The sequence below is a fragment of the Thamnophis elegans genome, chromosome 4, assembly GCF_009769535.1.
Source record: "Thamnophis elegans isolate rThaEle1 chromosome 4, rThaEle1.pri, whole genome shotgun sequence".
In the NCBI taxonomy this organism is placed as follows: domain Eukaryota; kingdom Metazoa; phylum Chordata; class Lepidosauria; order Squamata; family Colubridae; genus Thamnophis; species Thamnophis elegans.
This window is the reverse complement of record NC_045544.1, coordinates 1,401,400-1,427,352: the sequence shown is the minus strand read 5'-3', so window position 1 is coordinate 1,427,352 and position 25,953 is coordinate 1,401,400. Positions and strand designations below refer to the sequence as shown.

At 41.1% G+C, this 25,953-nt stretch overlaps 1 protein-coding gene across 1 annotated transcript in view; it reads right to left on the bottom strand.

Moving 5' to 3' along the window:
* Window positions 1-1,022: 1,022 nt before the first annotated feature.
* Window positions 1,023-25,953, bottom strand: part of ARHGEF10 (Rho guanine nucleotide exchange factor 10) — a 112,301-nt gene continuing 87,370 nt past the window's right edge. The window contains exons 27-29 of the mRNA XM_032217148.1: window positions 17,307-17,481; window positions 5,028-5,150; window positions 1,023-2,361 (exon numbers count right to left, since the gene is read on the bottom strand). Coding sequence (XP_032073039.1) covers window positions 1,850-2,361; window positions 5,028-5,150; window positions 17,307-17,481 — 810 coding nt within the window. The 3' untranslated portion in view covers window positions 1,023-1,849. The remainder of the gene's footprint in view (window positions 2,362-5,027; window positions 5,151-17,306; window positions 17,482-25,953) is intronic.

Below are 25,953 nucleotides of genomic sequence, written 5' to 3'. Positions count from 1 at the left end.
ATCGTTGTAATACCATTGGCAAGTAAAAACTGGTGGGACCTCAACATAGACAAGGTAATAGGAAAAATGAAGAAACTTAAAGTACTCTGGGACTTTAGAATTCAAACCAATAGGCACCTGCTACATCACAACAGAGGTATCAAATGTTGATAAGAAAAACGCTGAATAAGAGACTTTGCAGTACTGGAGACAGCAGAATAGGAAGAGGAACTGTAGAAAATCACAACGTACAAAGGCCTATAAATAGAAACACAACAACCACAGCAAAAGAAAGCAAGGGTTAATACCAACAATAGTAGGTGTCCTGGGTGCAACCCTAAAACATCTGGAGCACTTGAAGACCATTGGCATTAACAAAATTACTACCATCAATTGCAAAAGGCAACTTTACTTGGAACAGCTTCCTCCTGTGGATGATGCCTCTAACACAGTGTTTCTCAACCTTGGTGACTTTAAGTCCTATGGACGTCAACTCCCAGAATCCCCCAGCCAGCATAGCTGGCTGGGGAATTCTGGGAGTTGAAGTCCACAGGACTTAAAGTCGCCAAGGTTGAGAAACACTGCTCTAACACTGTCAAACACCATCAGTCCATCCTGGGTCCTTGGGAAGGGACTCAATAAGTGGATCAAAATGTCAAATCCAGGCTGTCCATCTGGCTGACCAACCATAATAATCGTATGAAAGCAATATACTTTAACGTTAGGGTCTCTTTATCTTTATATTTTATTTCCTCACTATTATCTAACGCTAATCGAAATACTGTATTTAAGCAGCCTTATAGATAAATGGGGCACATTCCACCGCCAGCGACAGAATATACTATAATTAAATGGAGCACCAAAACGCAAGGAACTGCCTGAATCTACTAGCAATAGCAATAGACTTATATACCGCTTCATAGGCCTTTCAGGCCTCTCTAAGCGGTTTACAGAGAGTCAGCATATTGCCCCCAACAATCTGGGTCCTCATTTTACCCACCTCGGAAGGATGGAAGGCTGAGTCAACCCTGAGCCGGTGAGATTTGAACCGCTGACCTGCTGATCTAGCAGTAGCCTGCAGTGCTGCATTTAACCACTGCGCCACCTTGGCTACTAAAATTCACAGTGGTTTCATTTTCTCTTCAACTTACTGGGAGTAACCAAAAGGTTAAAAAAAAAGTACATCACTTAGTAAGTCAAACGTATTTCATTCTGAATGTTTAACATTTCTTTTTATAATATTCATTTTAGGTATTAATTAAAGGTTAGCCCTATCTTTTTTCCTCCCAAGTATAAATCTGTAGTATATAACCCAAAAAAAACCCTTTTATTGTGTCTGACACTTACTTGAGAAAGTATTTTACAGGTTTATTTATAGTCTCTGGAATAAAGCTAGTAGACTATCTTGGAATAATGATTGCTTTAAAAATGTTTGTGGAAACGAAACACGCGCACAATATTCTTGCCTCGCAAGAAATAATTATTTGGGCAAGGCTCGTCAGAGAAATACTCTTCGATCCTTTCCCTTCACTGAATATTTTTAGGCCACAATATTTGAATATAAATAGTAGCAAAATGAGGGGGAAAAAATGCTTGAAATGGATCGTACTTTTTTTTTTCCAGCTAAAGAACTTTTGAAGAGTCAAATATATGTTTAGATGTAGTTCTGAAATGGGCTTCTCAGAAGATATCTAAGATACTTGTTCTAACAAGGTAACCCACGTGAATTCAGGACAAAGAAACCTTATGAAGAGGCCTTTGCAAACATTGATATTTAATTTGCCTTTGAGATAAAAACGTTAAATTCATCATGATGGTGTTAACACCAAAGCAAACTTTGTCACTGAACAAATCGCATCGTATCCCATTGTCAGATTTTTAACAGTGGAATCTGCCAAACCATTATCGAAGAGACCAGCTCATCTGGCCGCTGCTGCTTGCATTTCTTATTCACCCTTCGGTGTCCTTGACCTCCAGAGATGACCAAGATGGATATTGCTTTCCCCTCTCTGGATCTATGCCTTTTACTCTGGTCAGGGGAGACTTCTTTCAGAAGCTCGTAGACGGCACTCTCTTCCGGCCGAGGTTCAGTTGTGTTGGAGCCGTGTGACAACGTGAGTGACCCGGACGATGAAGACAAGTCACTTTTCTGAGCAATGGATCCGACCGAGCCTCCCAACCAAACGGCATTGTCACCTGGGTTGCTCAGAGAAGAATTGGGCCTCTCAGGTCCAACACCCTTCTGGTCATCCTCTTTCAGGCCCGAATGAGGACAACTCAGCCTGGATTTTGACTTGCTCTTGTTCTGCTTGCTCGTCACAGAGGCCGTTACCAGGAACTTGATAGGGCCATTATGGGCATGATAAGACACTATGCCTCTTCCTGCAGTCAAAAGAAAAAGCACCCCCTCAGACACACTCACTTTCATGCAGTTTAATTCTTTTCACCAGATGCTGGAGCTACGTAGCATTGAACAAAAAGTGCCCAACTTGTAATATGCCCTTTTCATATGTTGTTAGGTCAACATTCATTCCGGACTTCAGTTGTGAAACAGAATTTTCCATGTGGAAAAATTCTCAACAAACAGAAAAAACTAGCTCATCATAATAGCCAAAGCTCTTGCCTCCTAAGCTCGTTTCTATCTGCAAAGCAAGCAGTGTTAGAGCTGCAGAACAACCTTCCAATTGGAAAATAGTACCTAATTCTACAAGGATTTATTTCTATGACCTCACCCTATTAGATAAATAGACCAATGACACTCGTATCACACTCTGACCCTTCCTTCCTGATTCTTGCTCAGGATTTATGCATGCAAACAGATTTAACACCTACGTGTTCACTTGGCAATGAACATTATTATGTCTTAGTTCAGTATTATGAGTTAACAAGAAGAGGGCCATCACCCACCCCATACTTATCCTCCCCACCAGGAAGAAGAAAATCAGAACTGTCATTGAACAAATCCCTGGGGTTTTTTTTCCTTAATGCCTGAATAAGGAACTGTGTTATAAAATAAACACTTATCAGTTATGGGAGAGTTAGGTTCAAGTCTTCAATTGTTTTTGTGGTCTGGTTAGCAATATATTAGCTCGATTTTATTCCTCCTACAATAGAACAGAGCCAGGAGTGCTTACTCCTAGTATTTTGTAAGAGTGTCTTTAGACAGATGTTTGTCAGAACTTACATCATTATGTTTGTTTGTTTGTTTATTTATTATTTATAGGGTTTGTATGCTGCCCACTCTCGAGAGATTCAGGGCGGCTTACAGATGTACTGGCTCATCAGCTTAATATATTGTCTTACAAATTTTAAGGGTGCTTTAAATCATATTTTGATACGCTGAATTATTAATTTTGTAACTCTCTTTAATTGGGTATGTTTAACTTTGGGTAAGATTTTTAAAATTGTAATCAGATTCTTTTTTTCTATTTTCCCACAACAATGAAAATGCAGCATGGATTATAATACTTAATTATAAAACCCACAGCTTGGTGCTACGTATCATATAATCCAATGGAACATACATCCTCTGGAAGTTTGTTTTTTCAAAGAGGCAAAGCTGAAACTGGGATTCAGTTCATGCTTTGTTCTCTTGTTTTCATAGCAGCAGGAGTCAGGGAATCAGCTGACTGCTTTTATCTTAGTTTTCCTTTTTCCGCCATCCATTTCCGAAGACCTTGTTTTCAATAAAACTTACTCTACACTTACAGCACATAATCATGTCAGTGCTGGCAACAGTGGAAGAGTGTAGATCTTTTTTAACTAAGCATATCAGATTAAAGCATGGAAAATTTGGGATCCCAACTGGGGGAACGTTTCTGTCATGATTCACAGTATTAATTGCTATGATATCTGAAATGTGTTCGGTAAGACATTTGGCAAACAATCTCTTCACCTGTTGACCTATGGATGGATTGTTGAAAATAACTGATCAGTATAATGACATATTTAGCAAATACAAACTGGCTTTGTGGAAGCAGTGTAAAACCATAGCAATGCATTTGTTTTATAAAGCATACAGTACGTATGTAAATTTGTAAAAATCCTCAGGAGACTGAATATTCCTGGTTACCAAATGCCCTCTATGTATCATAGCTAATATATTGACAATGTGTTTTAATTTCATCCCAGACATTTAAACACTCCTTGGCATTTTTATAAAAGAATCTAGATCAGTGTTTCTCAACCTTGGTGACTTTTAAGTCCTATGGACTTCAACTACCAGAATCCCCCAGCCAGCATAGCTGGCTGGGGAATTCTGAAAGTTGAAGTCCACAGGACTTAAAGTCGCCAAGGTTAAGAAATACTGATCTAGAGCATTAGAGTAGTTTGTATATATCAGCTGACTGCTTTTATCTTAGTTTTGCTTTTTCCGCCATCCATTTCCGAAGACCTTGTTTTCAATAAAACTTACTCTACACTTACAACACATAATCATGTCAGTGCTGGCAACAGTGAAAGAGTGTAGATCTTTTTTAACCAAGCATATCAGATTAAAGCATGGAAAATTTTGGGATCCCAGACATTTAAACATTCCTTGGCCTTTTTATAAAAGCATCTAGATCAGTGTTTCTCAACCTTGGCGACTTTAAGTCCTATGGACTTCAGCTATGCTGGCTGGGGGATTCTGGGAGTTGAAGTCCACAGGACTTAAAGTCGCCAAGGTTGAGAAACACTGGTCTAGAGCATTTGTATATTTCATATACCTCCCATACACTAAACAGAATTTCCCCTTTGGTGGAATAGCTTTTTTGGGAGGGCCAGAAAGTGCCAATGCAGAGCTGCCTATCTGTAAAACCATGTTTGCTACATAGGTAGGTGAATTTTCAATAGTTTGGTCTTTTAAGAGGAGAAATCAAAAAAGGAAGGTACGAGTTAAAAGTTTGCAAATGTCACTTAAATAAAAAAAGAAAGGAAATAAGATGCTAAGATTAAAGCACAGACCCTTTTGCCAACATCATTGATGTGAGCCTTCCTTTATGTGACCGCAGCACTTTTGATGATAAAAGGTTTTTTTTTTTTACTTACACTGTGAATGTTATACTCACCAGTTACTTTGGGGATTCCCTGCAAGCGAGGAACTGGCAGGGCTACTATAATCCCAACATTCGTTCCAACCAGTAACAGGCCATGGCAGACTAAGAGGCTGGTCACCGAGACACGTTGCTGTCCTGCAAGAGGCAGAGAATATGGCATTACTCCCAGACCAGAGTTTTGTTTTTGCTGTTTATGGATGTACTTGTAAAGACATTATTTAATGAAATCATATTGTCCTCCGTATCTAAAAATGCTGCTGTGGTTTTATTAGTTTCCCAAGCATACAATAAATCACTATAAAGAGGTACATTGGGTTTCTATTTTGGGGGGTATTATTGACAAGAGGAATGGCTGTGTTTATTGTTTAATGTTATATGGCTCCGGTTCTGTACAGTATATGTGTGACTGTACAAAAATGAAAATGGAAAATAAAACACATTTACGTAGAACATTGTTACTTTCCCACCAAAGGTGGTTCTTATTTTTCTACTTGCAGTGTTACGTGCTTTCAAACTGCTAGGTTGGCAGAAGCTGGGACAAGTCACGGAAGCTCACTCCATTATGCGGCGCTAGGGATTCGAACTGCTGAACTGCCAACCTTTCTGATCGACAAGCTCAGCATCTTAGCCACTGAGTCCCTTTTAATTGTACTATTATGATGCGATTATTATTTATATGTACACTAGGATTACTATTATGAATATTGTAATTTTGTTGTATTTATTTTGTACAATGACAATAAAGACTATATTACTAAAATAAAATAAAATAAATCACTATAATACAATATAATACAATATAATACATAATACATAATATAATACATAATACAATATAATACAAGGGTCACTTAGCCAAGCAATAACCTATCCTATTTTTTCAGTTTCTGGAAACAAACAAACAGTGAATTCACTGGGAATTCTTGACCCTGTCGACTGGGCACATGAGGGTGGCTTGGGGCTGGAGAAAACTAACACATGACCTGAAACATGGGCTAGACATTTCATCCTATGCTTAAACAAAATTGCTGATGGCCCTAAGGGCTGACGCTAAAATTAACTATCAAATTATTCATAAAAAGGAAAGTCACGTGTTTGGGAAGTGGAATTCCAGAGCTTCCCATCAGAGCTGGGCAGAGGGGCAGCCGCGAATGAAACATGAATGATGCCAGAAGGTGAATAAACAGCACCAAATGACCACAGCTCCAGAAAATATATCAAAAGATCCAGCCCTATTTTTAGTCATGGAAAAAAAATGCCTTATGCAGAAAACAACTGAACAGGCCTATTGCTTTATTAGCATGAAAATATAAACTAAGGAGGCATGTAAATATAAATTCAAGACCCTCCAAACTGTACTTTGAAATCAGTGTTTTCCCAACTTATGTATAAACTGGGTGTTGTGCAACTTCCACTGACATAGCAATAGCAATAGCAGTTAGACTTATATACCGCTTCATAGGGCTTTCAGCCCTCTCTAAGCGGTTTACAGAGTCAGCATATCGCCCCCAACAACAATCCGGGTCCTCATTTCACCCACCTCGGAAGGATGGAAGGCTGAGTCAACCTTGAGCCGGTGAGATTAGAACTGCCGAACTGCAGATAGCAGTCAGCTGAAGTAGCCTGCAGTGCTGCATTTAACCACTGCGCCACCTTGGCTCTCTAATTCAATGACTAATCAAGCCTGGCCTACAAAAATGTCTTCATAATGGTCAGTTGCAGCTGTTTCCCCCCTGCTTTTTCCAATATTTGAAGTGGAGGGCATGAATATCTGCATACAGGTAATCCTAAATGGCTAACACACAGCTAGAATGATAACACTGCCGACAGACTGAGGAAATTACCGGTATACGATTCTAGACCAGTGATGGCTAACCAGTGAAAGCACACGCATATGTGTGCCCGGACCCATAATGAAATGCATGTACAACACACACCCCGCACCCCTGTGCATGTGTGTGTGACTCCCCCCCCAAATTCCCCCCCACATGCACACGGGACTCCCTGCGCTCCCCATGCCCCCCACACAACCCCCCGCCCCATTTTGGGCCTAGTAGACCTCCCTGCCGTCTCCTGGGACCAAAAATGGGTCACAGGGGAGGGGAGAATATCACCTGCTGCCCCCCCGTGCATGACACTCCCTCCAACTCCCATGCATGCGCGCACACCTCCCGCATGCACGGGAGAGACCCAAAAGTCAGCTGGCTGGTGGGAGGGGTACACACATGTGTGGTGGGGACGACAGCTCACGTGCCTGCAGAGGTTCACCATCACGGTACTAGATAGCTTGAATCTTCCTATCCTAATTTGAAAAAGCGGCTCAAAATGAATCGTTCTATTTGATAAGTAGGTAGGAAGGCAGATAGGGAGACAGAAAGGCAGACATGGCTGCCAATCAACGCAAGACTCCAGATAGCTAACAATAAATACGTTTTATATTTTAATTTAATTTTAATTTAAAATAAAATGAATGATTAAAGGAAATAAAAATAAACCCATACGGAGCAGATCCCACCCAAGTGACAGGACAAAACAGATTCAACCAATTCCTTGGCCCAATGCTTGGGAACAGCCAGGTCTTAGGAAAGACCAATGAAGTCAGCCACCAAAATCTCATCAACATCTCCACCGGATATGCACTGTGAAAGAAGAGGTCAACCTCCTAGGTCCGTGATGGTAAATCTATGGCACGCGTGGCATGCAGAGCCATCTCTTTGAGCATGTGAGCTGTCACCCGTTGCTCTTCCAGGTTCTGGCATGCTGGCCAGCTGATTCTTCATGCGCGTAGGAGTGCCGGAAACCGGAAGAGCAGCTACCTGGTGTGCATGCGCACCGTCCAACTGGTCATTGTGCATGCATGCATCCCAGAAACCAGAGGTACAGGTGGCTGGTGTGCATGCACGCGCTGGAAACCAGAAGAGCAGCCACCAGGCACACACATGCACACTAGGCAGCTGCTCTTCTGCTTCCCGGCACATGTGCATGCGCGCGCTTCCATTTCAGCGCTCCGTGCCGAAAAGGTTCGCCAATAGGTCCTATTAATGGCACTGACTTATAGAGGGGACCTGGAGAGTTCAGCAGAAGTAACGGGAGACAGGCAGAGAACCACCACTAACTGTGCCCTAGACCAGGAAGGGCTTTATGGATGAGAGCTGGCACCATGAATATGTATCTGGAAGCCCAATCAAAGCCAGTGCAATTCACAAAGTAGAGCTGATCAGAGGCAAACCCATAAATATCAATGTGGCTGCAATTTCTCATGGTCTTAAAGGGAAGCCCTATGTAGAGCACATGGCTGAAGTCCAGATATGAGGTGGCCAAAGCCTGAGGGACCAAAAGCAGGACCTTCTGATCTACTAAAATGATTTCTTGAAGATTCCCTCAAGATCAACAGCCTCAATCTCCTTCCGGGTAATTAGTACTTTATCTCTCCTACTCAAACCGCATTCCAAACTTATACCCCAAATTTACCATAAGTCATATGGCGTGAATCTCAATGTTTGGATGATTTAATCATTTTTATTTAATTTCAAAAACCATGTATAAAAAGCAAAAAAAGAAAAAAAAAACCCACAGAAAACGAAAAGAAAGAATCGGACAAAAAGCAAGCTTAGATGATTTAAATAAACAGAATCTGCACATCTCAGGAATTTTACACACCAGTTCAGTGTAAAATATAAACGCGTCTACTGTTTTGTTTCAGTTTTTCACCTTTAGAAGAACAATGAGATTGGGGAGAGGGATCTTGATATTCTCTTCCCATACAAGATATACTATGCTCATTCTAAATGCCAGGCAATACTAGGCAATTTTAGTATGGATACTATGCCTAAATTGCATGGCATTATAAAAAATACTATGTGTTTTACGGAACATTTTTACTTCAAGATGACTCAAAATACCTGTATATCCTGTTGTGTAATTCTGATCTGCAGTAGTTTGGTGACATTAACATCAAGGGGGTAGGAGGAAGGAAAGCCCAAGGCCTGTCCCCACCCCAGGATCTACAAAAAAATGTCTATCTGGTGGCTCATGTTAAACAGCATTGCTTCCACATGTGAGAACTGCTAACAATTATCCTCCATGCTCACATTTGGAAGGCGACTTTGGAACAAACAATTCAAAAGTGCAGTCAACCGGAAATCCCCTGCTTTTAAAGCGATGGAGCAGTTGGGGAGCACCTGTTGGAGAACATGAACTTCTGAAACACGTAATTAATATAAGATGGCAAAGGCATTAAGTTTATTTGCGCGCACCGTTCCCTATTAAGTACAGAAGGGTGGAACGACTGCCGCGTTCTGCTTTTCCAATTGTTTTAGTCCTCAAGAATGACTGCAAACCAGTTCAGTTTATCAATGCTTCCAACGAATGTTTTTGGAATAAATTAATCCTACTTTGATCTTAGATACTTGGACTAAAAACATTTAAGGTACTAAATTGGGTTAAATCTAAACAGTACCACAACTTTGTTTAGTATGTATATACTTCCTGTAATGCAAAGTATCTTCACAGGGCAGTGTATAGGTAGTCCTCAACTTATGACCACAATTGAGCCAGTGAGACATTTATTGAGTTTTGTCCCATTTTATGACTTTTCTTGCCACAGTTGGTAAGAGAATCATTGCAGTTGTTAAGTGAATCTGGCTTCCCCATTTATTTATTTATTTGACTTATATACCGCTTCATAGGGCTTTCAGCCCTCTCTAAGCGGTTTACAGAGTCAGCATATATCGCCCCCACAGTCTGGGTCCTCATTTCACCCACCTCGGAAGGATGGAAGGCTGAGTCAACCTGGAGCCGGTGAGATTAGAACCGCTGAACTGCAGATCACAGTCAGCTGAAGTGGCCTGCAGTACTGCACCCTAACCACTGCGCCACCTCGGCTCCCATTGACTTTGCTTGTCAGGAGGTTGCAAATATTGATCATATGACCACGGGACACTGCAACCATCTTAAATACAAAGCAGTTGCCAAGCATTTTAATTTTCATCACATGCCCGTGGAAATGTTGCAGCGGTTTCAAGTATGAAAAATGGCCATAAGTCACTTTTTCCGGTGCCGTCGTAACTTTGAATGGTCACTAAACGAATTGTTGTTAAGTTAAGTACTATTTATACAATATTAGAATCTTTTTAATCTAATGTAAAATTCAACAAAAAGTAAAATAGAAACAATTTATAAAATATAATTATTGGCCATAAACAGGGAAATATTCATGACCACTGATTATAGTTTAAAATCTGTACCATAATGAGATGGTTTTTGACTCCATATGGTAAAGGTAAAGGTTCCCCTTGCACATATGTGCTAGTTGTTCCCGCCTCTAGGGGGCGCAGCTCATCTCCGTTTCAAAGCTGAAGAGCCAGCGCTGTCCGAAGACGTCTCCGTGGTCATGTGGCCTGCATGACTAAACGCCGAAGACGCACAGAACACTGTTACCTTCCCACTAAAGGTGGTGCCTATTTTTCTACTTGCATTTTCACATGCTTTCAAACTGCTAGGTTGGCAGAAGCTGGGACAAGTCACGGGAGCTCCCTCCGTTACATAGCACTAGGAATTTGAAACACCGAACTTCTGATCGACAAGCTCAGTGTCTTAGCCACTAAACCACCACATTTCCATAGGTTAATATAAAGATGGCTTTAGTCCAAAAATCCAATTGAATTTTTCACATCTCTGAAAAAATAAGTAATTATGATACTGAACAACTATTTAAAATGAATTGCAAGCTGACCTTGGCTGCCACACTTTCAACAATATAATTCAAGTACTTTATATATTACAGACACACTTATCTTCTCAATCATTATAACATAAAACAGAAACAAGATTTATGTAAGATGATCCAGTGAAACTGGCAGAACTGAAATTTGAGCAGAAACTTCCTGAATCCATAGTCCCCTAGGCCATATTTATTATAAATACACCAGTGTAGTTGCAGTGAGGAAGATCATTGCTATTTCAAGGAGTTTAATGACATTTAGTGATGGAAAGGGTTATGCTTTTCCATTTGCCATCAAGAAATAGGTGTGTCATACTACTAGATTAGAAAATGAAATCACACAGGTGAGCTAATATCAGTGGAACAAATTAAAAACAGCTTTAGATTTAGCAGAGCTCCTCAGAGCAAATCTTGTTTTTCATTTCACATATTAAAAGAATAAGAAATGGAATTTAGGATAAAATTCCAGACAGTTTAATTCAAGTTGTAACATGGACATTAACTGTTTTTTGCAGCTACATCTGAGGAGGGTTACATCAAACTAATAAGTTTGTCATGGCCTGAGTGTACATTGTAATGTACTACTGTGCAAATCTTCAAAGGGGCGTTTCACTTTGATGAAGGCTCAAGTAATGCAGACTCCTGAAGCTGCTCCTTCACATGCAATGGCCTCTTTGAGTCCTGGTGGCGCAGTGCAGTATTGCAGGCTAACTCTGCCCACTGCCAGGAGTTCGATCCTGACTGGCTCAAGGTTGACTCGGCCTTCCATCCTTCCGAGGTCGGTAAAATGAGAACCCGGATTGTGTGGGGGCAATATGCCGATATTTGTAAACCACTTAGAGCTGTAAAGCACTATGAAGCAGTTTATAAGTCTAAGTGCTATTGCTATTGAGTCTATGAGCAAAGCAAGGTGTGTTGTGTCTTCAACAAACATTGCAGGAAATACTAAATCTTCCATGCCAGATCGTTTCAATGCATTCTGCACCCCAGAGCGTGTATTGATAGTTACCAGTTTAGAAACACTTCGGCCAGCCCTAAAGAAGCGGCCAGAAGCGGCATTGGCCTGAAGGCGCTGTGAATTGCTTCATCACAGGGAATTACACAATCTCTTTGACTAAAGAAGAGAATCCTCCACAACACGCATCTTTTTATTGAAAGAAATCTAGGTTTACTGCAGAGCCACCTCTTTCTCATAGGACTGTTTACAAAATTGAAGAGCTCCCGTTGTTCTACTTATTTATTGAGATTTTAAGGTTTTTTTTTCCATGGCATGGGGCTGGGTTACAGGTCATCCTTGACGTACAACTGGTCGCTTAGGGGCCTTTCAAAGTTATGGCAGACTTCTCCCCCTTCCCCCGCCCAAAAAATGTTTGCACTCCCATTATGCAATCTAGGCAACTCGACTCCCAATTGAAAAAAAGTTTGCACTCCCATTAGGCAATCTAGGCAACTCGACTCCCAATTGAAAAAAAGTTTGCACTCCCATTAGGCAATCTAGGCAACTCGACTCCCAATTGAAAAAAAGTTTGCACTCCCATTAGGCAATCTAGGCAACTCGACTCCCATCTGGCCACTACCCGGGGGAGGGCCTTCTCTGTGGCGGCTCCGGCCCTTTGGAACGAGCTCCCCGCAGAGATTCGGACCATCACCTCTCTCCAGGCCTTCCGAAAAGCCGTTAAGACCTGGTTGAGTCGGCAGGCCTGGGGTCGATGAGTTCCCTTCCCCTCTCGAACCGTGTGGCTGTTGGTTGTTTTAAATTCCCTGTACTTTTTGTTGTAGTTCTTGTGTTTCCCTTCCCCTCCTTGGGTTTGTGCGCCGCCCTGAGTCCCGTTGGGAATAGGGCAGCATATAAATAAAATGAACCTCGAACCTCGAAAAGACATTTATCTAAACATGCAGATTATCAAGATAAAAGCATCCTTGCAGATGAATCCACATCTTGTGAGATTATAGCCATGTATTTTGGATGTCTGAAGTCATTTGTGGAACATGGTGGCATACGGATATTATACTTTCTCTGTTGACAAACTCTTGAATTACCATCTCAAAGCAATGCATAAGAATTAAAATATCAAACAAATCATTTTACCATTTGAAAAATTTAAAAGTTAAAATCTCCCCATTGGCTCACATTCCAGATACATAAGCACATTTAAAAGATGGCACCTGTTGTGAAATTTTCTGGATGGGAAAGCATTTCAGATTTCCCAGTAAGTTGACATATACGGTAACTATTTTCAAGACGAGAAAGTTGTGGGTGTGATATACAAATTGAATGTGTGTTTTAGATGAATGCACAGCATGTTCCCTCCTTTCATGCTTTCCATAAAAAGCAACAGATAGATAGATTGATTTCATCTTAGGGGCAGGAATGATCTGAAGGCACATTTTATTTAAAAGGGCTCAAACTGCATGTTATCATTTAAGGGCAACTTTTCTTAGCATGTCTTGAGATGATGTTTGGCAGATGTTTTACCCTATCCTGATGTGCCTGGGTAAATTAATGAATCTGGGTTGTATTAAGTAGTCCTAGTTTTTAAAACATAAAAGGATAATTAGCAGCAAGGTAGATGGATTCAGTTCCAGTGGCAATAAAGGCACATTTGGAAGTCCCGAAAGACCAGTTAGAGGCGGATTGTCATAGATAAAATCTGTGGGGCCACTGAAGGTCAGCAATGACTTAATGGCATATAATCATTCCTAATCAATCAATAACCAGAAGTGCCTTTATCACAGCCTACCACGAAGTAATTTTTCTTTATGGAATAGAAAAACAAAGCTTAATGATATAGTGCAGTGTTTCTCAACCTTGGCCACTTGAAGATGTCTGGACTTCAATCCAGCAAATGCTGGCTGGGGAATTCTGGGAGTTGAAGTCCGGACATCTTCAAGTTGCCAAGGTTGAGAAACACTGAAATAGCATAATCCTCCTCTTTTGACTATTTCATTTACTGACCATTCAGAATTATGACGGTGCTGAATGAAGAGGGGTTATGACCGAGCTTTGGAGTTCTGGCCACTTCAGCACCCCTGCAGTCATGTGATCACAATCTGGAGGCTTGGCAACTGTCTCGTACTTACAATCGGTTGCAGCACTAATCGTGTGGTTGCGGTTTGTGACCTTCCCTGCTGCCTTCCGCCAAAAGTCAACAAGGTTGCTGGCTTGGAAGCTCACAAGTGGGGTAAGTCTCTCCTACCCATACATCCTCCCTCGCCTTCTCTGTGCTCCTGCCATGCTGGCCATTCATGCATCCCCATGCACCTGTCTCACACACCCATGCTCTCACACAGTCTTCTGACTCTCCCTGTGCTTCCCTCGCATCCTGTCAAGCTTTGCTGCACTTCCTTTGCACCCCTGCACATCCTCCCAAACCCTGTCATGCCTTCCCTGCACTCCAGCACCCTCTCACACACCCTCCTCAAGCCTCAACACCTCCACTCCACCCTTGTAACATCTCTCTTGCATCTCTCACGCTCTCCCTGAGCCTTGCTATGCCTCTCTTGCAACCTCGTGCATGCTCACACCCTCCCCAAACAGCGTTGTGCTTTTCACACACACTCAGATATCTCCCACCCTTGCCACATCTCCCTCCCACACTCATACCCGGCAATAGCCAAGTACCTATCTGCTGGCCTGTTTGCACACTACCAGAGGCTTCCTGCTGGCTTCCCCACTGACTTGATTGTAGGAAGCTGGAGGGAAGTCGCCTCGCCTTATGACCGTACGGTTTGGTTAACAATGGCAAGCAGGGATTGCCATTGCTGTATTCACACTTTACAACTACTACATAAATTCCAGTCCCAATTACCATCTGAAGACAAGGACTACCTTAGTTGGTGAGAATTAGTAAAATTAAGATTTTACTAGAGATTACATCTCTAGTTCCAGATGTTCTGGAAGTGGAAAAGAATTTAGCGTGGCTTTTGGCGGCAACTACAGTGATGGGGAATTCATGAAATCTAAACCTTCATGCCTGCCTGTTCGTATATAAAAGGGGACTACAGAAGGGTGTCTTCAGACATAGCACTTAAATACTAAGCAGTTATTTACAATAGCTTTTATGCCTTCTTGTGATTTTTAAATAATGGTCCAGGGAATGTATCTCCTTCTACCAATGCCCACCTAGCAACAGCCTGCCTTCTGCATGTTCAGTATAGTTACAGAATGCAGACTTGCTTTTTAATTTTGGAAACAGATACTCGTGTGTGTGTTTGTGTGTTCTCCACTCTACTCTTTATGAAGGAAACATTTCCATTCCAGAATAGTCTGAACCTAAAGAAATGGGCTAGTAAAATGCACAGCAACACAGCCACGAGTGTCAATGCATTAAAAAGCACCCTCCTTTTGTTCTATTGTGTACTTTCTGCTTTCCAGAAGTCTATTTACCCACGAATCAACGCATTTGTTGTTTTGTTTTCAACTTTTTCCAACGTTTACTATGACACAAGAACATTTAAACAAATGCCCCCTTTTTTTCTTGTTCCACATCAAATGGATTTTAGCTACAACATAATCTTCTGCTACCCTGTGCAAAAAACCTCCAATGCAACTGTTAAATGAATTGTGGGAGGGACGGGACATTTCAGATAAAGTAGAAGCAGCTGAAGGGTAATTGTGACGGTGTGTGTATGTTTATCTCGAGTTCTTCAGCAGGAAAAGATAGTTTACATTTCTCTTCTTGTCTTCCCGTGGCAGTAATAGCTAAAATTAGATATTTTCCAAATAGCCTTTAAAAAAAAAAATACACACAGGAATACCTATTTGTAAACACACACAGGCACACTTTACCTCTTACAAGAAAAATACTTAATCCTCTAGCGCAGTGACTACAGACTGAAAAATACTCTCATTAAGAATATGGAAAAAAGCGGCTGATTTGTGTGTTTATTGGGTAGCCCCAAAGTTAAGGCCTTTTTAAAAGTACCGGAAGAGGAGAGGAGACAATGTACAGTTAATAAAATTACTATTAGGATTACAAAGAACTGACAATCGATAGGTTCTCTAAGAGAGAGCAGTTAACTTGCCCTGCAGTCACAAGTGTTCCTCCGCCTGACTGCGGGGGTGGGGGTCCGGGGGGGGGGGAGAGAGAGACTTTGTAAACATACAGATTGACTTTGGAGACTGTCTGGAGAAACCCCTGCAGTTTTTTGGGAAAGATTTTCAAAAATGATCTGCCCTTGCCTTTTTCCTAGTGCTGAGAAAGAATGACTGAGCTAAGATCAGCCAACTGGCCTCCTGTCTAAATAGCAATAGCACTTAGACTTACCGTGTTTTTCGGAGTGTAAGACGCACCTTTTCCCCTCAAAAAACAGGCTGAAAATCAGGGTGCATCTTATACACTGAATACAGCATTTTTTGCCTCCTGAAACCCCACCCCTTCACCAAAATGGCCTTGCATAGCTTGTAGGAGGCTTTCAGACAGCTCCTGGGGGCTGGGGAGGGCAGAAATGAGCAAAAAATGGGCCATTTTTTGCTCAAATTCGCCCGCCACCCACCCCCAGGAGCACTCTATAAGCTTCCTAACGCCCTTGTTTTGACAAAAAATGGGCCCATTTTTACAAAAAGTGAGCCGTTTTTGGGAGGTTTGCAGAGCGCAAAAACTTTTAAAAAAATTTGCCTCTTTAAAACCTTGGTGCGTCTTATACTCTGATGCGTCTTACACTCAAAAAAAATACGGTATATACCGCTTCAGAGTGCTTTACAGCCCTCACAAAGTGGGGTTATAACTCAAAGTCTCTCAGTTTCTAACCTGATGCCTTAACCATTAAGCCAAACTGGCTCTGATTCTCTATCTTACTATTTTCCTCATCCAGCAGTTTTTGTTGTTGTTGTTAGTTGCGAAGTTGTGTCTGACCCATTGCTACCCCATGGACAACGTTCCTCCAGGACTTCCTGTCCTCTACCATCCTCTGGAGTCCATTTAAGGTCACGCCAGCTGCTTCAGTGACTCCATCCAGCCACCTCCTTCTCTGTCGTCCCCTTCTTCTTCTGCCCTCTGTCGTTCCTAGCATTGGGCTCTTCTCCGGTGAGTCCTTCCTTCTCATTAGGTGGCCAATTTTTTAGAATTATGTTAACACTTGTCTTCCAGAAATCAGTTCCTTAAGGTTTTCATTCAGACCAGTGTTATGAGTAAAAGAGCCGAGGTGGCGCAGTGGTTAGGGTGCAGTACTGCAGGCCACTTCAGCTGACTGTTATCTGCAGTTCAGCGGTTCTAATCTCACCGGCTCAAGGTTGACTCAGCCTTCCATCCTTCCGAGGTGGGTGAAATGAGGACCCAGACTGTGGGGGCGATATGCTGACTCTGTAAACCGCTTAGAGAGGGCTGAAAGCCCTATGAAGCGGTATATAAGTCTTAATTGCTATTGCTATTGCTATTAAAAGGCAGGTCGCATTTGTGAATGATAGCAAAACTGGATTATTAGGTGACTTCCATGGGTTATGGATATTAAGTGCCCATGGCAGGGCAACAGGTTGCACAACCCCAGGCTTAAACCTTCAGATTTAACATCACGCGCAGAGAACAAGAGTTGTTGAAACAAACAATCTGGTAATAAATAAATAATGGTACCTGATAACATATTGTGAGCAAGAGTGGCCACATTAACATCCTGGAGATGTTTAAGGGTTTCGGTGTGGAAAAGGCGGAGAGTAGATCCCGACGTGAAGGCAATCCAGATCCCCACTCCTGCCACAGCCATATGAGAGATCACCATCCCTTCCTCTTGATGGGCTTCAAAATGGCACTGGATGGTAGACAGAGGCCATGGGAGAGCATTCAGTAGGAACAGTAATAACAATAACCCATATTTGTTTGTTTTCACACAAATAACTGTGGACCACTTGTGACGGGCCAAACAGAACTAAACAGAACTTGCCTTCTAGCCATCACGGGACTGGACATACTAATGTACCATGTGTACATATTAACATTGTACCCATGGGTCAAAGCAATGCATCCGCCATTTTTAAAATGATGGTCCTTCTCCCCACCCCCCACCCCACCATGGAGACTCATGGATCTTTGTATCGCTTTCCCATGGTATTCCCAAAAAATATCCCCAGTCTTCTGGCAGAGGAAGATAAGAGGGCAGAAAGTGGCAAATGTTGCTTTCCCATTATCTTCTCTTGGCATAAAACAGTTGCCACTTTCCTCACTGATTCAACTCACAATCTCTTTCCTAGAAGTTTTTATACTTGAATATCGTGTCAAAGCAGTGGAGTGGGATCAGGGTGTGGTTCCCTATAGTTCTCATAAACAATAACCAATGGCCATCATTATGAGCATCAATGGAAGGTAGAATTAAAACACTGGGTGGGTAGCACGTGGCTACAAACATGAGGAGAGAGAGGCGGGGGTAGTTAGTAACTGTATATTATCCATGAAGCAATGTGGATGGTATGCAAAATCAATGTAAGTTTAATTCCTTCACCATGGGAAAATAAAATAGATTGGGCAGAATAAAATTAGGGCAGAATGAAAGTAATTAGCAAAGAGACAAAATATAGTAAATTAAGTAGCTGACTTTCCTCGATGAATTTAGAATACAGTATTTTCTCAATTACTAACTCGTACTCGGAGTAATCTAACTGCATATGCTTTATTAACAGTGGATCATGTAATGTTTTCAAGAGTCAGATCATAACAAAATATAATGTAGTAACTAAAAATTAAAGTCTAAAACGCATCCCCAAAAAAATGATACTTGTGGGACATTCATAACTCTCATCTTAAGTGAACTGCAACCCGGATTTTCCTGTTCCATATTTCCAGCATGATATTCAGATTGCAAATTGGCAAGCAGCATATATGTTGGCATCCAGATCTTATGAAATTTTTAACATTTTTTTTTTTCAGAGTCTTTACTACAGTGTTTCTCAACCGTGGCAACTTGAAGATGTCCGGACTTCAACTCCCAGAATTTCCCAGCCAGCAAATTCTGGGAGTTGAAGTCCGGACATCTTCAAGTTGCCAAGGTTGAGAAACACTGCTTTACTATGAAGGTATGTTTTTAAAGCAGTTAAAAGATGTTAAACAGCTTCAGTTATGAGTTGGGATAACTATCCAGCTCCCAAAAGTTTTCAGGCCTAAAGTTCTTCAGAGACAGCTATTTGCCTCCAAAACGTTGCAAAAATTCAAGGCATTTTAAGCACCTCCGTTTGCAGTGGTGGCAGGAATACTTAGTAGAGATCAAGCATACATCCTGTTATTCTAAAGGCAGAAATCTGGATTTTTCCAACTTTTCACAAAAACGGAGCCAATAAAATCCTCGAGTAACCCCAGAATAAATCTCATGATTTATCCATGTGGCTTATGCTTATCTGAAAAGATAGGGAACTTATTATTAAAGGGAATAATAAAATAGTCCAATGAATGATAAAATACACACCAGTAATAAAAAATAAAAAGAAAACAGTTGTGATTCCTCTGCTTCAAATCTATGGAAACAGATGGCGCCGCCCGAGTAACAAGGCAAGTTGAGCAACAGCCAAGAAAGGCTACATTAATCTTGTCAAACCATTAACATTAATTATTAAGCCATTTTAAAAACCTAAATGGCAAAAGACAATTAATTAACGTGTTTCTTTATTGGAGTCCCTGTGTTAAGACTATTTGAGGTAAGTAAAAATAAGGTGCGTAGGGGAAAAAGGTGGCTGCTAAGGATACATCCTTACAATTGAGTTATGTCCAGATGAGTGGCTGCTGTGAGACAGAACATGTGGCCGTGTGCAACATCACTGGTTTTCTCTGCAATATGACAGGTTAGAGAACATTAATATTAAGACATTTCAAAGCTTTTCTTGGGGCCCTCAAAAGATAATGTTTATTCTAAGAGCCGAGGTGGCGCAGTGGTTAGGGTGCAGTACTGGAGGCCACTTCAGCTGACTGCAGTTCTGCAGTTCAGCGGTTCAAATCTCACCGGCTCAAGGTCGACTCAGCCTTCCATCCTTCCGAGGTGGGTGAAATGAGGACCTGGATTGTTGGGGGCAAGTTGCTGACTCAATTTGCTAAAAAAAAAAATTGTAAACCGCTTAGAGAGGGCTGAAAGCCTTATGAAGCGGTATATAAGTCAAATAAATAAATAAATAAATAAAATAAATAAATAAGTCAAATAAATAAATAAATAAATAAGCAAGCTAGAAAAGGATTAAATAAAGCTGAGGAATAAAATTCCCTTAACAAACGTTTCAATTAGCAACATACATTTTGGGCTCAATTGTAGTCGTAACCTGAGGACTAAATATAAGTATGTAGTAAGGAAATTGACCCTTAGGTACTAAGGTTTACTTAGAGATCAGCTCTGTTCATCCGACCAGCTTCATTTTTCCTCACTTTCCTTTCCCTTTGCTCATAGGCATGGCCTTTCAAAATCAACCCTTTTTGTCAGTTTCTGTTGCTGCTGGCATGGCCTGTCGGGTATTAGTTGCACAACTTGTGCCCTCTCTTGTTCCCTGCCTCCTTATTGCAATTGTGACATTATTTTCGCAAGAAATAATATATGTGGAAGTGCTGAAATTCTCACAAGGAAAGCTAACTTGAAGTGTCAGCAGTAGTAAAAAGAAAGTGTTTGCAAGCCAAACATGGCAGGAAAGAGGAGCCGCTTTACAATAAAAAAATGTGGAAAGAAAAACAAGATTTCCTACCTGCGTAAATAACACCAATGACAATAATGTTTAGTTTAAAATGCTTTGCGATTTACATGCCTGCTTAAACGTGAAGGAGCTTATAACTTTAAATTTAAACCTTAAACTCTGTGTCATAAAGCAAAACATTCCCATATTAAGATGATTTTACATATTATGTTCCATGAATTCACTTGTGCACTGAAAAACCTCTACTTGAAAGAGGACAGATGTGTTCATGCAAATATCCCCTCATCAGTTAGTAAAAAGGCGCCTGTAAATATGTATGCTTGATTATCTGTACAAGGCATAATTTTTTCCCCCAACTATAGTAATTGTGCAGACAGAAATCAAATAAGAGCCAAGATTATCTAATAAACAGAGATACAGTAAAGTCATCAGAACTTGCGTACAAATTCATGCAATACACAAACAATTTATCTATTAGGAAAAACATTTACAAGAAAACAGAAATAAAAATACAGCACAGCAATACCATTCTAACATCAGAGTCTCCTTACGTGCGCAAGGGTGTGCTTTTTGCAAATCAGCATAGCAGAAGTACAAATGGAAAAAAAAAATGTTCATATTTCTCCATTATGTTGCCACAATTAGGTTTTCTTTCTAATAATCCAATTCAAAAGCTGGACTATTTTTTTTCTGTCTCCAGGGAACAACCAACAGTATAATATTCTTCTTAACCAGAGGCTCTGAAGCTATCTTTATCATCAGCTCTGCAAAGTTTATGGTAGGATTGATTTTACAGTAGTATGTCATTCCACACAAATGCAATTGTATTTTTATGGAGGTTAATATAGTGTTAGCATTACTTCTTCCATAAATGAGATTATTAGCCAAACACTTTAAATTTTTTGAGATTTCAAAGAGGATAATTTCCCATCTAATGTCTGCAAATGGAAGAGCTTGTTGAAAAGATTATGAATCAGTTACTCCAATTTTTCCTTGTGGCTGCAATCCCCAATGTCACTTTTCATGCTCTGCTGAAAGACGGTTAAATTATTTACCCAAATAGTAAAATCAACATTTGATGTGCCTCACTCTTCAGCGGAAAGATTCTTTAGCCTGGCTCTTAGTCCTTCCGGAATACATGCATACACATTGGAATGAATGACCTCCGGCAACAGCACATCCATCCATCCACACATTCTCCTAATTCAGAGCATGGGGATCTACTATAATCTAACACAGCTCTTAATAACACAGTTCTCTCATATTGTGACTTACACTTACGTCCTGCAAGATGAATTGAAACTGGCAGGAATTACATCACTACACTAAGCCTAGAGCATTTTTCTTTTTAATGAGAAGCCTTCTGCACAATAATAAATGAATCTCTTTCACACAAATTAGTATATGACTGTGAAACCTTTTCATTCACCCTCCAATTTATCACTTTTGTTACCATGCAACCGTTCTCATTCTTTATCAGACACAGAACATCTAGAACTGGCCTGTTTCTCATGCATAACCATTTTGATTGCTGGTGGTTGGGTGAGGGCTTCCTTCTCCTCCTGCACACACAGACCACGATAAACCATTATAGTTGTTGCTATGCTCCCAAGGCATTTCTCTGCGAAACGAAGCAGCCCTAGCATTAAGCTAGCTTGGTCCATAATTCCATGCTAAAAGTCTTCCCCTTCCTTCAGGCCAAAGAGCCTGGTATTTCTCTTTTCCTCAAGCACTATGGCAACCTTAAGAGGGCCAGCACACATTTTCATGGCTACAGCCAACTCTTTCATCCCAGTGGCGCCTAGAAGAGCAAAAACCACTTTTTTTTTTATTCAACAAGACATCACATACTTTGCATCTTTCGCTTCCCCCCTATTTATACGCAGCACAAAATCCTTTGTGATTCTCAGCCTGAAGAGCCGTGCCAAGGATTGCAGAATGCTTTCTCAAGCATAGCACATTCTGTATAATGGGCCTCATTGTTCACGGAACGTGAAGGGATTTTACTGTGGTTGAGAAATGGCCGTGTTTATATATGCTATTAAGGAAAAATGGGGATGTTTTCATTCATCTGGCATATTTCAAGCTTTGTTTTTGGAAACTTTAAATTAGAAATTATAATCTTTCATTGTTATAATTACATGTAATTATTGAAGGGGGAATGTATAATTATTGCTAAGAGGGAAAGCTAGCAAGTCCACCATGGAAAGGCTACAGCATGAATGATAGGCAGGAAAGCAGGGATAGCGAAACAGGTGCCTTGAATCCAGGACTGTTATAAACGCTCATTTTGAACAATGTACTCTGGGAAGAAATATTATAATGACTTGTAAAGATAATGAATAACAACAATAATAATAAACTGGCAGTTTAAACTTTAAATAGCATTTAGGAAACTTGTGCATTGACAAAATTGCCATTTGCCAGCCTGGGTTTTTGAGAATAACTCAATGCAAATGAAAACCAATGGCAATTGTGATTTCACATTATGTATAATAATACATTTTTTAATCCATACATCTATTGCCAAATCAAGGTAGCAAATATACCTAACTGTTCTGTCCCCCCTTCTCCGCTCGTTAAACAGATGACAGGCAAACAACTTAAAAGGAACTCTCTTTATCAGTTCTCGGCTCAAACTGGCTGCGAGCCCAAAAATAAACAGAAATACAGTCTCTGACCAGATAACAGAATACCAAACAAAAACTCTTACAACGCAATGCACTTCTCCAAGTGTATCCTTGAATCAGGGTTACAGAAAACAAAGCACTTCTCCAAGTGTATCTTACGTAAACCACGACTGCTGATCAATCCATGTTGAACGAACCAAGGAACGTTGACTCCTGCAACCAGGGCGTGGCACCATCCGTCCTTTTATCCCCAGAATATGCCCCTAACGAGCCCCAGCTGCATAATTAATCTTGCATCCCGAAAAGACTCACAGAAGACTGCTGCTGAGTCACAACACCTAACACTCTTGCCTATTTTCCCCACAACAATCCTGTGGGGTGGGATAGGTTCACAGAAAGAGGCAAGCCCAAAGTCGCCCTTTCATGCCTAAAGGAAAACTAGAATTCACCGACTCCTAGTTTCTAGCTCAGGACATTCACCAACTCTTATGTCCTGCTTGCATAGATAGACCCCTTTAGGAATAAGCATTGCAAAGCTGATGCTAATGCATTACCAGGCCTCTTGGATTTCCCCCGGGAGTTCTTATACTAATTACAGAGAAGGGAATTTCTTCTGCGAAATAGTGATAGGGTAACACAGGACACAGTTTTGACCCTTTCCTCTCTTGCAAAATATACGTATATTCCCTTGGCATTGTCATGAATGCTGCTTCAGCTCCAGTGGAACTAGAATCTGGCACCTGTCTATGCTAGCTCTATTTCGGCAAAGGCTTCAAAAAAATTTCCCTTCCAGCCAAGGATGGTGTTTACGAAACCTGTGATAGATTTCCATTTTTTCCTAAAATGTAACATTATTTCTAGCTGAAATTATTTCAGCAACCACTGAAACGAGGAGTATCACTGTCGTTGGCATGAAGCTCAGAACAAAAATATTTTCAAGCGGAGCTGACCTCAGCTTGAATCTGGGATTCCAGGAAGAGTCCAAACATCAAAAACACAAACAGCAAGGAAGGAACAGTGGGTAGGAATCAACAGCAATGCTATGCGATGTGCCAAATAATTTGTTCTTATGCCTTGAAAACACTGAATATGTGACAGAAGGCCCAGCTGTGCCTAAAGACTTCCGTTTTGTGCTTGTTAGCAAAGTATCCCCAAATTTAAGGAGCAACATGACTGCAATTATGTTAGAAAGGTGGTGGGAGTGGACAATAATTGCGGGGGGGAGACGATGGTGTCAGCAGGGATCTAGAGGCAGGACATATTAGCAATAGCAGTTAGACTTATATACCGCTTCATAGGGCTTTCAGCCCTCTCTAAGCAGTTTACAGAGTCAGCATATCGCCCCCAACAACAATCCGGGTCCTCATTTTACCCACCTCGGAAGGATGGAAGGCTGAGTCAACCCTGAGCCGGTGAGATTTGAACCGCCGAACTGCAGATAACAGTCAGCTGAAGTGGCCTGCAGTACTGCACCCTAACCACTGTGCCACCTCAGATAGATAGGTAGGTAGGTAGGTAGGTAGGTAGGTAGGTAGGTAGGTAGGTAGGTAGGTAGGTAGGTAGGTAGGTAGGTAGATAGATAGATAGATAGATAGATAGATAGATAGATAGATAGATAGATAGATAGATAGATAGATAGATAGATAGATAGATGATAGAGCAATAGCAATAGCAGTTAGACTTATATACCGCTTCATAGGTCTCTCAGCCCTCTCTAAGCGGTTTAGAGTCAGCATATCGCCCCCACAGTCTGGGTCCTCATTTCACCCACCTCGGAAGGATGGAAGGCTGAGTCAACCTTGAGCCGGTGAGATTAGAACCGCTGAACTGCAGATCACAGTCAGCTGAAGTGGCCTGCAGTACTGCACCCTAACCACTGCGCCACCGGGGTCCTGCATATTGTTGGCTGCCCCACCAGTATGGAACAGTTTGATTTCAGAGGTCAGGATGGACCTCATATTTTCTTTCTTTTTAAAAAAAATGACGGACAGCTTCATTTGGGACATAAGTAGGTATTTCCAATATAGCCAATTTCATTGTATACACGATGTACAATGACAATAAAGGCTATATATTTGTTGGGCTGCCTTTTCCCTATTTTTTTTTTCATTTTATATTCAGTGTGTTTTACCTTTTATGAAGTTTACTATAAATGGAAGGGTTTTGTGGGACTATTTGTTCTTACTGATTACAAATCACTGGAGTCTGATGCTTGAGGGTATTCTATGAATAAATGGGATCCCTGCTGGCTTCATCACAGAATTGAGAAAAATGACACTTTGAACAGGATTTAAGAAGCTGATTCTTTCTTTGCTCCACTTTAAGACTGCATAAATAATGAAACTTGGTCAAATCAAAAGCCTAGCTACATGGACTCCATTCATCTATGTCAAATTCATGGTTCTCCTGCTTGCTAGCTACCAGCATCACAGAACTAAGATATCAAAATTGCTAATTCTCTCTCTTTCTTCCTCTCCCTCCCTGTGTGTGTTTGGAGAGGTGGGGGAGAGAAAGCACATCTTGGGTTGAATATTGTTTTCCTCACTGATTTCCCAGGTTTTCCTCAGAGGTTTTTTCAGAGAAAAGAGAACTAGTTTTCTGGACAATTAACATTTCCTGCAATGGGGGCTTTTATCTAAGGTAAGGATCCCTGGGGATTCAAATTGATCATGTAATAGGGAACAATGGGGAGCTCAAAAGGAAAATATCAGCTGAGGACACATTCGCCAGTCTGTGTTAGCTTGTGCCTTACCCCATTCTCACCCAAGAAGGCTGAAGTGGTCCTACACGTGCACTCCTATCTTATATATTTTATTTATTTACGTACAAATGAAGTCACTGCAGTCACTGAAGGTTGTGAACCATCATGTGAGTTGGTAGATGGATATTTTTTTTCCACTTCCCAGCTCAGAGATTAGAGCAGTGTTTCTCAACCTTGGCACCTTGAAGATGTCCGGACTTCAACTCCCAGAATTCCCCAGCCAGCATTTGCTG